The sequence below is a fragment of the Falco peregrinus genome, chromosome 8, assembly GCF_023634155.1.
Source record: "Falco peregrinus isolate bFalPer1 chromosome 8, bFalPer1.pri, whole genome shotgun sequence".
In the NCBI taxonomy this organism is placed as follows: Eukaryota; Metazoa; Chordata; class Aves; order Falconiformes; family Falconidae; genus Falco; species Falco peregrinus.
In genome coordinates this window covers 58,920,434-58,936,561 of record NC_073728.1, presented here as the reverse complement: position 1 = coordinate 58,936,561, position 16,128 = coordinate 58,920,434, and the positions used below count along the sequence as shown (strand labels likewise).

General features: G+C 54.3%; 1 protein-coding gene across 2 annotated transcripts; it reads right to left on the bottom strand.

Moving 5' to 3' along the window:
* Positions 1-4,295: 4,295 nt before the first annotated feature.
* On the bottom strand, positions 4,296-14,974 carry SPARC (secreted protein acidic and cysteine rich). 2 transcript variants are annotated; one of them, XM_055812263.1, is made up of 11 exons: positions 14,821-14,937; positions 14,061-14,173; positions 8,696-8,765; positions 8,436-8,486; positions 8,180-8,264; positions 7,637-7,758; positions 7,273-7,393; positions 6,953-7,086; positions 6,633-6,781; positions 5,788-5,936; positions 4,296-5,611 (listed from the first exon to the last, which is right to left on the bottom strand). In XM_055812263.1, exons 3-11 carry the CDS (start codon positions 8,750-8,752, stop codon positions 5,583-5,585), a joined length of 897 nt encoding a protein of 298 aa, XP_055668238.1. In that variant the 5' UTR covers positions 8,753-8,765; positions 14,061-14,173; positions 14,821-14,937; the 3' UTR covers positions 4,296-5,582. The 2 variants fall into 2 exon arrangements, with proteins under 2 accessions (XP_055668238.1, XP_013150174.1); XM_013294720.3 differs by lacking the exon at positions 14,061-14,173 and having other exon boundaries at positions 14,821-14,974.
* Positions 14,975-16,128: the final 1,154 nt, after the last annotated feature.

Below are 16,128 nucleotides of genomic sequence, written 5' to 3'. Positions count from 1 at the left end.
GTGATTGAGAGGAACCAACAGGAATCCTCCAGGATGCAACCTGCTGCTCAAGCCCAAGCAGACAGGCCATGACTGCAGATGCAGTTACTGCAGAAGAGCAACAGGACTGGGTCAGACCAAAGGTCTGCCTTGACTCATCCCTGCACCCAAGAGCAGATGCTTCAGGAAAAGGGAGCACAGCAAATATGGTGATTCTTGCCCCAGATATTAACCCAGCTTCCAGCCAGTGTCCAGCTCAGGCACTTCTAAGGCAAAGCAGCTGTTTTGGGGACATTAGTGCTGGGGGACAAAGAGCCTTCAGTTTCCAGGAGACCCCTCATTTCACAGGAAGGAAATGCACCATGTGGCTGGTCAGCCTCGATGCTTGTTCTAGGAGTCCTGCGTTGTTTTTACACTCCTCCTGGCTGTGAAATGTCCTATGAGTGACCGGTACAGCCCCAGCCACTGGGGATTGTCCCACCACGCATGGTTGCAGTGCTGTGGCTGCCCTGGGCTGGCTGCAGGTGGCCACCATCATGTTGTGGTCAGGCTTGGCTTTGTGCAGGGGGAATTTTAGCTGGGTAGCTGACGGCAGCAAAGTCTCCAAATCCCAGGCAGTAAAGCTGATCAGTGAGGTGTTTGGACAAGAAATAACAAGAGGTTTGTATAGTCTCTCAGGTCCAACTGAAGCAGCGATGAAAAGGAATATGAAATTAAGAAAAATGTAGGGAATGCACATAAAAATCTATCCTGGGGCGAGTCATTTCCCAAGAGTCACAGAATCAGAGTTTCTGTGATTCGTAGGAGCACAATACTGAGGCTGACAAAAAGTGGGCTTAATTGGGAAACGGCCATGGTTTATGTGGTGGGCCATGAAGTACAAATTAATATAACTTGTCCATGGCCAATGCAGGAGCTGGATATTGTCTCCGAGACAAATAATTACCTGCTGTGCAAGTGCCTTGGCACCAGAGCATCTGGGAGGCAGACCTAGGGCAGCTTCTGCCAGACTTCGGCATCCCCGTGCAGTGGAGTATTTGTCTGTATGTGTCCTCGCCGTCTGTCTTACTGCTGCGGAAGGAATGTGATGTCTTGGCCTTTTTTATGCCCCATCAAATCAAGTTAGAACTAGTCAGTAGGTTCAGAAATCAGAGGTGATGGTAGCGGGACAGGCAGGCTGATCAGCAAAATGCAAAGCTTGGGATTGTATAAGCCGTGTGTTCTTTAGATTAGAAAGCGGTCTGTGCCGCAGAAAGGCTGGGGGCTCGGGCACCTTTGCACGGGACGGGACGGGATGGCCAAATGTGGCAGGGATGTGGCCCCGAAGGGGAGCAGGGCGGCGTTCTGCGGAGCCACGTCTCGCTGCCGCCGAGGCGCTGCGCGGCGAAGCGCAAAGCCCCGGGCTGGGAGCGGGTCCCTCCTGCGCCTGTGCCCGGGCGGCGCGGGCAGCTCCCAGCCCGGCAGCTCCCAGCCCGGCAGCTCCCAGCCCGGCAGCTCCCAGCCCGGCAGCTCCCAGCCCGCTCTCTGGCCCGGGACACAGGGCTCGGCGCTGCCCGGCTCGGCCCCCCGCGGCGCCGGGCTCCGTCCCTTGCCCTGCCGCTCCCCCCGCCGGCCGCGCAGCGCGCTGCGGCCGCGCCGGGCCGGGGCTGCTGGGGCTGGAAGGGGGGAGAGCGGCCTGGCGACGGGGGAGGTGCCTGTCACAGCTGGGGGGCACGGGGGTGCCTGCCGCCCTCCTGCTCTCCCTCCAGTCCAGCCACCTCCCCCTGCGGGAGACGCACCCCCCGAAATGTTTTCCCTGGCGGTGTCTCTCCGCTGGAGGTAGGGCTTGTTTTTACCCGATTTGTCCCTCTTTGAAATACATCCTGGCTGGCTGAAGCCAAAAGAAGGCTCCGCAATGGATATGGGCAGTTCGGGAGCTGCTCCACAAGCCGGAGCAGGGCAGGGTGGTGGTGGTCCTGGCACCATCCCTGCCCAGCACTGGGGGACCCCCGTGCCAGACCCAGCGGGTCATGATGGGATCCCACAGCACCAGCAACTCTGGGTGTGCTTGAACCGCTGTGAGATACCTGTTGCCAGGAACAGTCACACCACCAGCCCCACCACCACGGGTCAGCTCAGTATGGCCCAAAGCCCTCAGCTGCGTGGCTCGACCTTCCCTCGCAGAACTCATTTTAACTGAGGCTGGAGTCTGTGTGAAATGCCAGCCTTCACACGTGTCGCAGGATGGGTTTCATCCCGTGGGTTTCCAGTGGCACCATTAGCTAGAGCAGAAGCATCCCTGGGTGCAGCTACACCTGGCAGACAGGGAGCCTGGGAGCCCAGGCTGTCTCCAGGAGTGTGACTGCAGTGGTCACGCTGATCCTGGCTTGTCACCTTTTTGCATCGCCTGCATTTGGAATATTTAAGCCACAAACCTTAATGCAGCATGTATGCCACGGTTTGTTTCTTTTGTAAAAGGAAAGCTCAGGAAAACAGACAGCAAAGCACTAATCTCCATGAATCCTTGTCTTTCCCATCTTTTCCCTGTTGAATGCAGGATGATGCTCAGTGAGATGCTCTGTGGTGTCGCCCTGAGTAACTACAGCAAAATTAACCACCTCTGCCTGCAGATGCACTGAAGCACTCAGGTCAGGTTGTGCTTGTGTCAGGCTGGTGTTAGATCCGGATCTCTCCGTTATTTTCCTGTTTTCTTTTTTTTTCAAGTTTGCAAACTGTGTCCTCAGTCAGCACTAACCACAAGGAGAATTTCCACTTGGAAAGTACAGGCGAGTTTCTTTTCTGCCGCGGAGGCACTGGAAGGCTCGATTTCGGCTGTAACAGGGAAAGAGCTGTTCTGTTCTACCCTTGCTGACCGTGTGGGTCTGAAAGCTTCAAAAGGCCAATTTATTTCTTGAGTCCTGATGTAACCCCATGTATGGCATTTGCCCCAAGGCAGTGAAATTCCAGCCACTCGATGCTTCAGGCTGTGACCTTTGAAGGGTTAAGGAAGGCCCAGCTGCAACCTCCTGAGCTCACTTTGATGCTCAGCTAAAGCCAAGACAGCTGTACTTATAATAGTGCTGAGTAGTTGGATCCTTTGGGATCCGCCAGACTGCTGGGACATGAGTATTGTCCCCTGGGATGGGACATGGCCTCAGAGATGGATCCCTTCACCTTCCTGAGCTGTGACAACCGGCTCTCCTGGTGGCACCTGCTGTGATTTAGAGCCGATTCCTGCCCAAGGGAGCAAGGCAGAGGAGCGGAGGGCTGGAAAGCTTTCCCTTGCATGGGAGTGAAGCTGCCGGTGTCTGTCCGCTGGCGCTGATGGGAAGGGCTGGAGCTGGGAGGAATGTGGCTGTGTCTTGGCAGAGGAACGTGAGTGGGAGTTTCTGGCGGAGAGGGAACGACTGGAAAGCGGGTTTGCACAGGGTGGCCGATCTCCTCCAGTCTCCACCTGTCTCTCCGTCCTCCCCCCTGCCCAAATCCTCTCTTGCCAGCTCTCCTGACCTGGAGGTGGTTCGGCAGCCGATGCCTGCTGCAGCCAGCTGGATCTTGCAGGTGGGGGGCATGGACAGTGGTGCCCCTCACAGTGCCATGTCTGCCAAATTGCAGTAGCAGTCCCTGAGCTGGGGAGGCATTCGCTGTGTCTCCATTGAGAACCCCCCGTTTGCCTGACAGCTCAGAAAGCAGCGTGGCTGGGTGCAATGAGCCCTGGGGTTCCAGGCAGGGGTGAAAAACCTTCCTTCAGCCGGTCCCTCCGGGCATCAGCTTTCCCACTGGGTTCAAATGGCTTGGCAAAGCATCTGCAAAGTGACCGTCCCCGATGGGCTCTGCAGCCAGGACTGACCCTGTGCAGGATCTGACCCTACAGCTGTGCCTGGAGCACATCCAGCAAGGGACTGTTAACCGGGGGACCTCACAGCTTAACCAGAGCTCTTGCAACATGGGTATTTTTAGCTCATGCAAATGGCAGTGTTTATTTTTCTACTGTTGTGCCTTTTTGCCTTTCCCAGGGATTTTATTGCTCGTGAAAGCAAAGGCCTTAGACCCATGTGAGTGTCTGTGCTGGCTGCTGCAGTGACCCTGTCTGCCTGCATCGCTCCAGCTCCATCTGCCCTCGCATTACCCATCTGATAGACTCCAATGAGCCCGTTGGAACAATATCTCCAAGGAGCCCTGATGAATGAGGTGACGGGCTGTAACTGGCTGAAGCACCTCAGCTTACTTTGGACCAGACTCTTCCCTGGGGTTGGGATGCCTGTGTTGTACCTTGAACACATGTGTGAAGTTGGTGATGTGTGTGCAATCCCCCTCATTGGGATGGGACAAAACAGAGGAACGTTGCAAGCTTGTTTATTGTCAGTGTTTCAAATCAGTATTTTTTATTACAGAGACTCATCAGGTTGCTCACACTGTGGCAGGAATTTAATAATATAAGGCACAGGAAACATTCAAAGGTAAAAAAAAAAAAGAGTTCTCAGCCTGTGAGACTTAACCATCCCTTCGCTCCTGTCAGGACCCTCTGTATAAAGCAAAATCCAAACACCTTCTCCCTTCCCTCCCGCCCATCCCTTAAACCCCAAAATCCACAACATGAAAAAAAATATTACAGCCTTTCCCTTGAGTATGTGGTAAGTACGCCTCTTTCTGAGCAGAAATATCCCTTCCAAGACTGACACAGCTTCCCTGGGAGAGCAGGGCTGGAATTTAAGCACGACCAAGGCATAGGTGGGAAGTGCTCAGGGGCACACAAGTGATTTGGAGAGAGCCAAGAGCTTTGTTTCAGCTACAGCAGAATTGCTACAGCAAGGTCAGCCACCCGCACCCCGGGGGAACAGGCGGCGAGTCTCCCTTTGCAGCCCAGAAAACACAACGGTCATTGAGCAACGGTAAAGCATGTAGCACTTTCAAACCTTTATTTTTTTTTGAGGGGATTTTACAGGATGGGATGCATTTCATCTTAATTTGTTGTAAATTTTGTGCACTTTCCTATCCGTTTGTTTGATTAGCCCCTTTCTTTTGTGCCCAATGATTGCTAAATTCAAGCCCTGGGAATGAAAAAAAGAAAAAGGAAAACAAAATCCTGCCACTCTACGTCAGTCACCCCTCTCCATCCCCCCCTACCATGAGCTGGGTGACTGCAGTGTCACCCACAGCCGCTCTGCTCGAAAAGCCCCATCCTCCTACATCCTCTGGCTCTGCCCTCCCTTGCTGGCGGTCTGTAACTGGGGACAGTCAATCAGCTGGGAGGTCTTTGCGTCTGCGCTGGCGTGTCCAAGAACGTGCTGTTAGTAAGAAGTTAAGAGAAGTCGATCCGAGAGCGGATACTGAGACAGAGCGGATATTTAGGACAGGAACAGGGTCAGTCAATGGTAGAGAGTTGTTGGAGAGAGAAAGGGCTGGTAAGAGCTTGTGGAAACAGCTGAGTGAATAATCTAGTGGTAATAATTAGGCTATGAACGAGGACTGTTATTTCTCTTAGCACCATCACTACGTATGTTTAGATCTATGTTAGCACCTTGTTCCCAGGGAAAAACAAAACAAAACAAAAGCGGTTTAAAAACCAAAGGAAGTGGGAAGGTTAAAACAAGACAAAGTTGGCAGCAGGGAAGGAAGCTGGGGGTTTAGATCACAAGATCCTTGTCTATGTCCTCTGTGGAAGGAAAAAGAGAGAGACAAGGTTAGGAGGTAGATGCTGCCAGGGTACCACTGCTCCTGCAATACCCCTCCCCAGGACCAGCTGTAATGCATGGCTTCATCATGTGTGGGGGCTTTGGGGGGGCTTTTCAGTGTCCTCTCCACCCCCTTCCTTCCCCACTCAGTACTTACGCTCCTTAATGCCGAAGCAGCTGGCCCACTCCTCCAGGGCGATGTACTTGTCGTTGTCCAGGTCACAAGCCTCAAAGAAGCGGGTGGTGCAGTGCTCCATGGGGATGAGGGGGGCACGGAGGGGGGCCAGCTCAGTGTGGGACAGGTACCTGCCGAGGTGACCGCACGGTCAGCGTGCTGCCTGCCAGCACCAGCTGCCCTCCCATGGGATGGGAGATGCTCTGCCAGGTGCTGGATGCTGGCTCCAGTTCTCTGTCTGGTTTGACTGCTGTCCCAGTGCCCTCCCAGTTATTGGCCATGGAGTGTCATGAAGGTCAAGGACTAGTGTCTGCTTTTGCAACCGGCTGTGCTAGTCACAAAATAGCCAGCAGCTGGGGGTCCTTGCCAGCTGCCCCCACCCCATGGGTCTGTGTGTGTGATTGCTCTCATGCTCATCTCCAGCTCACAGTTAAGCCAGCAGCTGCTATTTCAGCTGCTGAAGTTATCCTGAGGCCTTTGGACTAGGATATTTTAGGGAGCTATCATACGACAGTAAATCTGAGAAGACAGAAACTCCACACCCAAGGGTTATGGGAGCAGCTGAGGCTGGAGGAGGCTCCTCTTTCTGCAGAAGAGCTGTTTGCAGAAGGCAAAACTGCCTGTACTCCGGCCCTGTTTACCCCGGCTCTTGCCAGATGTGTGCAGGGTTTGTCCCTCCACAGGGCTTTGTCTGTGCTTCTGCCATCAGCCACCCACTTGTGTCACATCTGCAGCCTGCCTTGACACCTTCTGCCACCAAATCACCCTGGTCCTTGGGCAGGAGAGGGTCCTGGCAGGGGCCCCCGTCCTGCTCTGCTGACACTCACCCATCGATGGGGTGCTGGTCCAGCTGCCCAAACTGCCAGTGAACGGGGAAGATGTACATGTTGTAGTTCTTCTCAAAGTCACGGGCCAGTAACTCCACGGTGTGGTCACCAGCCTCCAGGCGCTTCTCGTTCTCATGGATCTTCTTCACCTGTCATAAGGAGAGGCCAGGGAGACCTTGTCAGCAAGGGAATGGGGTGCAAGGGGGCACCCCGGGAGGGGCTTTACATGGGGTGACCACAGGTTGTTCTGGATGGGCTCCCCTTGTTTGATGGGCTCCGCTGGCGGAGTGAGCTCTTAGGCTCCCTCCCAAGTCCCTCACCTTGAGCTTCTGCTTCTCGGTCAGCAGGTTGTTGTCCTCATCGCGCTCATACAGGGTGATCAGCACATTCTTGAGCCAGTCCCGCATGCGCAGGGGGAACTCAGTCAGCTCTGTGTCCAGGCAGGCAGGGATGACTGGAAGCCATACATAGTGGTCAGTGCAATGTCTGGATGTGCAGCCCCAGACCCTGGACACACAGACCCAGCGCCCTCCCACCTCAGCCCTGAGCCTGCCTGGACCTTTGCTCTTCCCCAGCCCATGGACAAGGGGACAGTGCTCAGGTTAGGGGTCCCCTTGTCTAAGGGAATGGCTTCACTTACATTTGCAAGGCCCGATGTAGTCCAGGTGCAGCTTGTGTCCCTTCTTGGTTCCCTCCAAGGTGCACTTGGTGGCAAAGAAATGGCAGGAGGAGTCATAGGTCTTGTTGTCGGTGCCACAGACCTGCATGGGATGGGGAGATGGTGTGTGAGAGACAGCAAAGCCCAGCTTGCTGGGGAGTCAGCAGGGAGAGCCTCCAAATGAGATGTTCAGCTTGTTTCCTGAGGTGGACAATGGCTCATTGGTCACCTTTGGCTGAGGCCAGATGGGGACCTTGCCACTCTGACTGTCTCCCCCACCATTTCTGGCAATGTCCCCTATGGGGTCCCTCCCCACTCCAGTCCATCAAGCAGCTTCTGCCCTCACCTTCTCAAAGATGCCGGAGGTGGCTGGGCAGCTGGCGGGGTCCTGGCACACACACATGGGTGAGTTGTTGTCATCCACCTCACACACCTTGCCGTGCTTGCAGTGGTGGTTCTGGCAGGGGTCTGGGAGAGGGCAGGGAGCAAAGTCAGAGCCTGCCCCATCCTCACCTCCCACGAGCTGCCTGGGGCATCTCAGCACAGAGGGAAGACAGAGACTTCACCAGAGGCAGCCCTGAGTATCTCTTGTACTGGGAAGATGTGAGGGTTTCTAGAAGTCCACATTAGCCCTCAGGCTAATCCTGGGCTCCTTTCTATAGCCACATGAAACAATGGCTTTTCTGTTGCAAAAAGGGCTTACAGAGAATCCAGTGCTGGGATGAGGCCATGCACCTCTTTTGCTTTTCAGCGTGCATCCAGGTTGGCATTGTCCTTGTGCTACAGCCCTTCCCAAGGAAGTCCCTCACTGTTTGTCGTGGCTAAAGCTTCTCCACCCAGGGAAGGGACAATGTCTCTGCATGCTGGAGGGCAGGGAAGAATGACTTACTCTCTGCGACAATCTCCTCTACATCCTCTGTGGGTTCCTCGAACTCTCCCACCTCCACCTGGACGGGGTTAGCCCCCACGGGCTCCTGCAAAAGAGGTCAGTGTTTCTCATGGGGGTTCACAAAGAGCTCTGCCCCAGCTCCTGGGGGGAAAAGCAGCCCCCCTATCATCCCTTCTCCCCCATGCTTTGGAGGTGCTCTTCCCAGAGCGGTGGGTGCTGCAAGGGATGGGTGATGAGGAGGAGCAGAGTCACCTACCTCTGTGGTGGGATCTTCAATGACCTCCGTCTCATCAGGCAGAGCCTCCTGCTGCAGGGGAAAATGACCATGAGCTGGGGCCCATGGGGAGGACGGTCCCAACGGGTGACCCTCTGCGACAGGTCACTCTTGGGTTTCCTCCCTGCCTTGCTTCCCCCCATCCCTCAGGGTTTTATTTGTTATAAAAGAAAATCCCCATCAGATATACATGGGATGGACATCCCTGACAGCAGAGAGGCTCCATTGTCTCCTGTACTTACCGGAGCTGCCAGGGCTTTGCCTGCCAGGCAGAGAAGGAAAAGAATCCAGGCCCTCATCTTTCAGCAGACCCTGAATAAAGGAGAGGAAAAGGAGGGATGAGGAAGGAGGCTGCTGTGTGCCGCTCGGCTCCGGGCTGAGCTCACGCTGGCAGGCAGACACTTAGAAAAGGGCGTTCTCTTTGTTTCCTGCCTAGTCTGTTCAATATTACAGACCCACATGCTGACTTTTCTAGCCAAAACCTTAAGCCAAATCATGTTTCCAAGACAAATTCTTTTGATTTTGCAAAATGGGATGGTGGGGGTTTAGATTTCTGTTGCTTTACTGGATGCCTTTCGAAAAATCACAGTCAAAATAGCAGCTCCCCTTTGCTTCACAGGTCTTTTGGACCAAAAAGTGGAGTTTTTTCATGTTAAAAGCCCCTGATATGAGCCCCAGGTACAAGCAATGGAACTCTACCATTTTATTTGTCATTCAGAGGGAAAATGGGAGTGGAGGAAGGAAAGAGATAACAGACGGTGAGATGAGGTGCTTTAGAATTAAATCCTTTAGGAAACCCCTTCCCACATGGACGCAGGCATTTCTAGGAGTATCAAAGACCAGTCCCCGATCCCCAGCACCTCCAAATGTTGGTGTCCCTACTATAGTTTTTCCCTTCCCTGCTCAGATCTGATGGTCCCAAGACTGGGTTTGAGGGATCCAAGATGCTTCTTTGGGGTTGTGTCCTGCCAGGAGATGAGCTCCAGGAGGATAAGCCCTTTGCACCCTCCTGATTTGGGCCGTTGCAGGGACTCTATATGATGAGTGAGCCAGGCAGCCCCGCTAACACCAGCCACGACGCAAGCCAGAAGGGGAGCGCAGCTGGTGAAATTGGCCTGTCCTTGTCCCCCCTGGTTCCTGTTTGGCAGGATTGAGCCTCTCTGTGTGAGGGCAGATAGGAGCTCAGCTAGCCACTTAATATGCCAGTGGCATCCCACTCCTGACAGCGAGGGCTGCCCGTTCCCTTCCGCCTGCTGGGAGAGAGAAACACCCCTGGTTTGTCTCCTGCCAGCGAGGGGACTTGTCACCCTGCCAGAGCTTCCGCTGCCTCCCTTCTGCTCACCCTCCTCCGCTCCACCTGCACGGCCGGGGCACCACAGCCCACCAGTTCCCTGCGGCTGGGTGGGTGGATGGCTTTGCTGGGACAGAGTGTTGGACAAGGTGTCTTCTTCCCTCCCAGCGAGCAAGGATGGATATCTAATTTGCCAGTGCATCCTTTTGCTTCCTCCCCGTGCATGGCAGCTCTCCGGGTACAAACCACCCCAAAGCTGTGCTGCCAGGGCACCAGCCAGGCTGGGCTGGGCTTTCTGATTTAGCAAGGTTTGGCCATGCAGAGGCTGAAACCCTCCTTCCAATCTCAGCACTAACCCAGCCACAGCAGGGTGCCCGTGCAAAATAGGTGTCAGGGCACACAGGGCAGCTTCCCAGGGATGTGGGAAGGCTGGGAGCACCGGGTGGTGGGGTTAGCTGCCACGGTGGGATGGAGGACCCTGAGGAGGGGGTGGATGAGCCCCCTTGCTCTGGCCAGGCTGCAGCTGAGCAGCTGCCTCCTCTCCCACTGGGTACATGCTGTCCCTTCCTCTTGCCTTTATTTGCTCTGGAGGCTGCCGAGAGCTCTTCCGGCATTTGCCAGGAGAGATCACTCACTGGTTCTTCACTTCTGGAGGGGTGGTTTGTGGCAGGGGGGAAGGAGGGGAGATGGAAAAGTACTGGTGAATCTGGCCATCTCCTCCCTTGCTGCCATTCCCTGGCTTGTAAAGACTCCTCCTGGGCTTCTCCCAAGGGGCTTGTTTGCTTTGGAAGAATCTCTGAAGTTCAGTGATGCTCGCTGGGCAGAAACACGGCAGTGCCCAGCCTGGAGGAGGGGGCAGTGCTTGCACATGTGGAAGGTAGCATTAAGAAGAACTCAACCTCAGACCAAGGCCATCTCAGATCATTTCCCCAAGCCCCCAGAAAACACTGAATTTCAAAGTCTGGGCATGCAGTAAGCTGGGGTCAGGGAATTACACACTTGCTAGGAGCCAGCAGACAGTCAGAGCTGCCAGTGTTGTGTTTGGAGGCAGAAGGAGCGCAAAAGAGTCTGAGCAAACAATCTCTGCAGAGCTGTCTCACACCAGAGATGGGAAAACAAATTTATTTGAAAAACAACATCCTCCTGGTGGCAGGGTCTGTGCACAGTGGACATTGCAGCGTCTGTGAGCCCCTGGGTCTTTGCAAAGGCATGGTCTTTCCTGAATGCCTGGTGGCCAAAAATTCTGAAATAACAGCTCAGGAGCCCTGTGAACAGAGCTGCTCTGGCAGAAGGGCCTGACCCATGGTGCATGTCTCCTTCCTTGTGCACCTACCATGGTCTGGCTGCCCAAGATCATGCTCTTAGGAGCTGGCAGCTGGGCCATACCATGAGCTTAGCATCCATCCCACAGATGGAGGTGCTGGGGAGGGGGATCCCTGTGAGGGGCCCTGCACTGGGAATGCCTGGCACTGCTCTGCGAGAGCCCCATGAAGGGCAGAGGACAATGTGAGGGGCAGAGCAAGGGGTCATTTGGGACAGAGGAAGGCAGGACTGGGAAAGAGACTTTAGCAAGCAGGGACTTACACCTTTCTGTATCCTAAAGGAATCAACAGAAGCCAGCACTTTACAAGGTGCTGGAAAGCAGTGCGTCATGGGCATGGAGAGGGCTATTGAATATACAGTAAAAAAAGCTTCCATAGCCCCATCCCCTCCTCAGGCCTGCCCTCCTTACTGCTAATGATGCAGAAGGCAGCCAGGCACCCATGGGCTGCAGGACCCATGGCCTGCACTGCCCTTCTAGCACTTGACCCCACTTGCATCCTAAGTGGGGACTTTAGCTCCCTGTTGCTGTGTAAAGTCTTGTGGCTCCCATAAACCCCTCTCAGTGGTTCACCTTTCTAGCATGGCCCAGGCTGTCCCTTAGCACTGGCTGCTCATTGTATTTTGTAGAAATGTCCATAACAAGAGAACCATGGGGTGCGGAGAGGTCTGAGACTGACCCTCAGCATCTCCATAAATTCAAGGCAGGCTACTCTAGCAAACTCTTTACCACCCTCCCCCCAGTCCTGTAGCATCATCATAAGTTTCTCCTGCTGGGGAAGATGTCCCGCAGTGATGTGCGGAGGAGAGTCTGTGCCACTGGGTTCTGTGGGTCCCTTTCGTCTCCTCCCGCCCAGCCTGGGGGCCGTTGTGGTCTGGGGGAGGACAAGGGTGCAGCCTTGTGGGTGCAGCCTTTGGTGGAGGGTCTGTGGGTGGTGGAGTGTGGCCCATGTGGCACTGGCCCTGGCCAGTGTTGCATAAGCCCTTTGGGATGCCACGTTAGTGTGGGGAGGAGTCTCTGCGTGGCCACTTTGACAGCTCCTCCCCGAGGCCACAGGGGTAACCCCAGCTGCCTCCACTGCTAACCCAGACGAAGGGCCTGCTCCCACCACCAGCAGTGGAGAGCAGGAGTGGGTCATCGTTGGGCAAAAACCTTCCCGTGGCTCGGTGTCCCTCTTGCACCCCAGCCCAGCCTCACCGCAGGCAGCCAGCCTGCGTGACAGGGTCTCCCGCACCCACCCCCCATCTGCTCATCGCTCTTCCGAGCTCTGCAGCATCCGACGTGCCCCAGCACCTCTGACTGACTGTAAAGGCAGGACCAGCCCAGAAAAACCTTCTGCCTACAAACCCCACCGCGGGCCATAGTTCTCAAGGTGCAGATGGGTGACCAAGTGCAGCCACCACAGAGACACCAGGCGAGGGCTGTGACCCCGCTGCCTGGCCCTGACCCCCCTGTGCAAGCAAGACCCTCTGTGCTTTACTCAGGCAGCTGCTCCAGGGCTAAAATTTGATTTGAAGTCAGAGTTGTTTGTGTGAGTCCCCATAAAGCTCCCTGCTGTAACAGGTCCCTGCATGTCCAGGCCATGCTGCTGGGAGTGCTGGCTCACCCAGATGTGCTGTAGCTGCGCTGGGTCCCAGGCAAGCAGGGCAGGAGCAGGGGACTGGGCAGAAACCATCCTGGCTCCAGCTACCTGCACAGTCCCCTCACATGCAGCATGCAGGCTCAGATGAAATGGAATTCCCTTTAGCTCATGCATATACTTAAACACTCCGAGTAAAACACAGGGGAAAAACCCAATCTACCACATCTGTCCCTGCAGAGCCACTAAAGACACGTGAACACCACGATGCTGTATTAACCCATTTCCCCTGCAGGGAGTCGAGCAGGTCTGATTGCACTTATAAATGCTCCAGATCTTACAGGGCTTATTGATAAGGGCAGGAGCCCATATGCCGCTACAGTTGTGCTCTGGCTTGAAGCTGTCACCGTTTGTCTAGGTTGCAAATAGCATCCCTAATGGGAAACACTTAAATTAGAACCAGGAAAAATGCCTGGATGAGACCTGGGCTGCAAACCGACGAGCCCTTTGCAGACCTCAGTGGGAAGGACAGGTGATACAGCATTTTTGTGTTCTGTCTGAGCTTTTCCTTTTGTTTGCATTGGACGCAGGGCAGTGCCAAAAGCAGCCTGGATACTTCTGTGCCAGGTGGAAGCGGTCCCTCTGGCTCCCGGGGGATACAGCAAGCTGATCCTGCATAGCTCCACGAGAGGAGGGAGAGAAGAAACTGTCCACTAAATATTCTACAGAAATGCAAACCATCTTCAAAGCATTCCCTGGACTTGCCCTGCCACAGCCACTGCAGCGATAACAGCCCCGGCCATCCCTCCGACCAGAGGACCCAGAAAGGGTTTCCATGGGAGCCGACATTCCTCTGGGGCTGAGTCATGGAAGAGCAGAGGATTGTTGGAAGGAAGGGCTTGAAAAAAAGTTTGAAAAGTTTATTTTTCCTCTTCCCCCTCCCAACGCCACCCGCATCCCTGCTCCTGCCTATGTGGCAGACAATAGCTTGGCTTTAACTGCGGCGCTGAACGCAACAACCTTTTATTTCCACCCAAAAGTCGCCTGATCGACCCTGACAAACGGCTGCAACGTACTTCTGTGCTTTTGGAGGGTTGCTGAGGTTTTGGGCTGTTTCAAGTCGGTGGGGGACTCGGAGTACTGGCGACCTTCCCGGTGCCCCCGATTTCACTCCAACTTGAAACTGTTGCCTTTTGGTTTGGGTGGGAATTCAGCTCCCATCCCGTTAAGTTTCCTTTTCTTGGCTGCATGTAACAGAGTGGAGCTTTCTTAGATGAGGGGCACAAAGAGCTTAGACTGCCATGCACGTCACCGGGACGGGAAGGACAGCGGCTGCCTTTAAAGGAAACAAGTCCTCGGCTCTATCTGTGTGGACCTCAAATTGTGCATGACTGAGCCCAGGTTCTTAAAACTTACAAAAAAACCAAAAAGAGCTTTGTTCCTGCTCTCCTGCAACCTCTGTCTCTCTAGCAGTTGATCAGCTGGAGTTAAGCAAACCAGGGCAGCAGGACTTGAAACGGTTTCAAGGTCTGCTTGGAACAAAAAGCCAAGTGTCTTTTTTTTTTTTTTTCCTTCTTTTTTTTTTTTTTTTTTAGAAGAAATAAGAGTGGCTGTACTGGAAAACATAAAAATGCTGAGATGAAGTCGACAGCTCTTTTGTTCTTCATCTAGATTATCTGGTGAGTAAAACACCACCTGCCAACACACCTCAGGCTGGCTGTAATCGGGACTGGTTTGTAACTAGATCTGATTTGCTCTGAAGGTTGGTTTGATGTCCCCAGACATTGGTCTCATGCATCTCGCTAAGGAAATACCCCACAACTGGAAACCCAGAGGGAAAAAAGCGGGGAGAGAGAAAAAATGGGGCAGGTTAAACCTTTACAGATGCCACCAAAGTGTTAAAGCTAGCAATCTGGCGGTGAAATACAATAAGGGATGCAGTTTAGGAGCAGAGACGCTGCAAAGAGGAAAAAGAGAAGTCAGGAGGGGTCTCGAAGTGCATCAGTTGGGGTAGGGAGTGCCCACCTCCCCGCACCAACTGATGCATTGCTGAGCACCGGGCGCACCCCCCAGGCTGGGAGGGCGGCTCCTGCCCCAGGGACCCCCTGAGTGGGGCTATCAGGACCCCCATGCCAGGAGAAATAGCAAAGGCAAATGTGAAGGTCTCGGGCCATACCTCGCAGTCCCGGCAGCAGGGCTGAGGAAACTTCAGGCGCTTGGACGGGCTGGAGAAATCTGCAGGTTTTAGAAGGAGGCAGCAGGAAGCCAAAGGGTGGGCTGGGTTTCCCGCTGCCTCTCCTCCTCCTCCTCCTCTTTGCTATCTTTCCAAATCGGTCTCTTCCTCTCCCTCTCTCCCCAGTGGGCAGTCCCACCCACCCCAGAGACAGACTGAGGCACAGCCTGGGTCCAAAGGATAGACCAGAGAAATCAAGCGGGGCTGGAGATCAAGGGGGTCTCTCGCAGGGAGAGCTCAGCCCCCAGCGCGACCTTCCCAGTGGAGACAGTGACACAGCAGCTGCCTGCACTGCTGCAATGAGCTTGTCAGTTCCCTGACTCTCTCAGACTAACAGCCTGGGGGAGCAGGGAGGAATACCGTCTCTCCGCTTGGTTTGTCCATCTCCTAGCACCTTGGCCTACTACATTTCAAATGTTGAATGCTATCATTTCACAGCGGGGTAGTTCAGCCCCTGAGCTGGTGTTTTTCATCCTCAGGGGGATGCAGGGGATGACAGGAGAGTGCCTCACTCCCCATCCTCTTTCCTAACACTGATGCCTTGTGGAGGGGGAGAGGAAAGAATGAGCCAGAGAATGTGGAGAGTTATGACATGTCTGAAATATACTCCAATTAGGCAGAGAAATGCTGGGCTGGTAGATGCGGTTCTCAGTAGATTGGTCTCTCTGCTGTGGTTATTGTCCAGCAGATCTGGACTGATTGAGCAAAACCCACAGTGAGAACTGCTGGTCAGTTGAATCTGATGGTCTCTTCAGACACATCATTAAATACTTTGACCTTACAGATCGTAACTCAGCTGGAGCAGCTGCCCAGCCAGGGACAGAGAGACAGCAAAGCTGTTTGGAGTTGACTTTTCCCATCTGTTCCTCTCTATGCTCAGGGTGACAACCCAGCTCCCCTGTGCTTGCATCTCACCATGACTGAGAGGATTTAAGGTTCATCTTCTCCCCTGGCAGAACCAGGCAGCACACCTTTATGCACCAGCATGGACATGGTACTGCATTGCAAAGTCAAACCAGCAGCCAAAAGGAGAGGCTGTCAAACTGCGTGAATTTGCGCATCCCTGAAGAATGTCTCCATGACATACAGGGCTGTCCTGAGCACTGCAGATAGTTCAGCTCTTTGTGGCTTGTGATCCACCTGTGGCACCAACCCTCACCCTGTCCAGGGCAATGCAAGGTTGCTCCCCAGGGGCTGCTGGAAAGCTGGTGGCTCATGTAACCCACAGGGTTAAGGACAAGTCATCTGGCC

What these genes read in the sequence shown, in the direction of transcription:
- SPARC (XM_013294720.3), bottom strand. Translation starts at nt 8,752, where the DNA reads ATGAGGGCCTGGATTCTTTTCCTTCTCTGCCTGGCAGGCAAAGCCCTG. An exon ending in CCTCCGGCATCTTTGAGAAG is followed by an intron (nt 7,394 to 7,636) that starts GTGAGGGCAGAA and finishes CATCCCATGCAG; the next exon opens with GTCTGTGGCACCGACAACAA. An exon ending in CCGAGAAGCAGAAGCTCAAG is followed by an intron (nt 6,782 to 6,952) that starts GTGAGGGACTTG and finishes TCCTTATGACAG; the next exon opens with GTGAAGAAGATCCATGAGAA.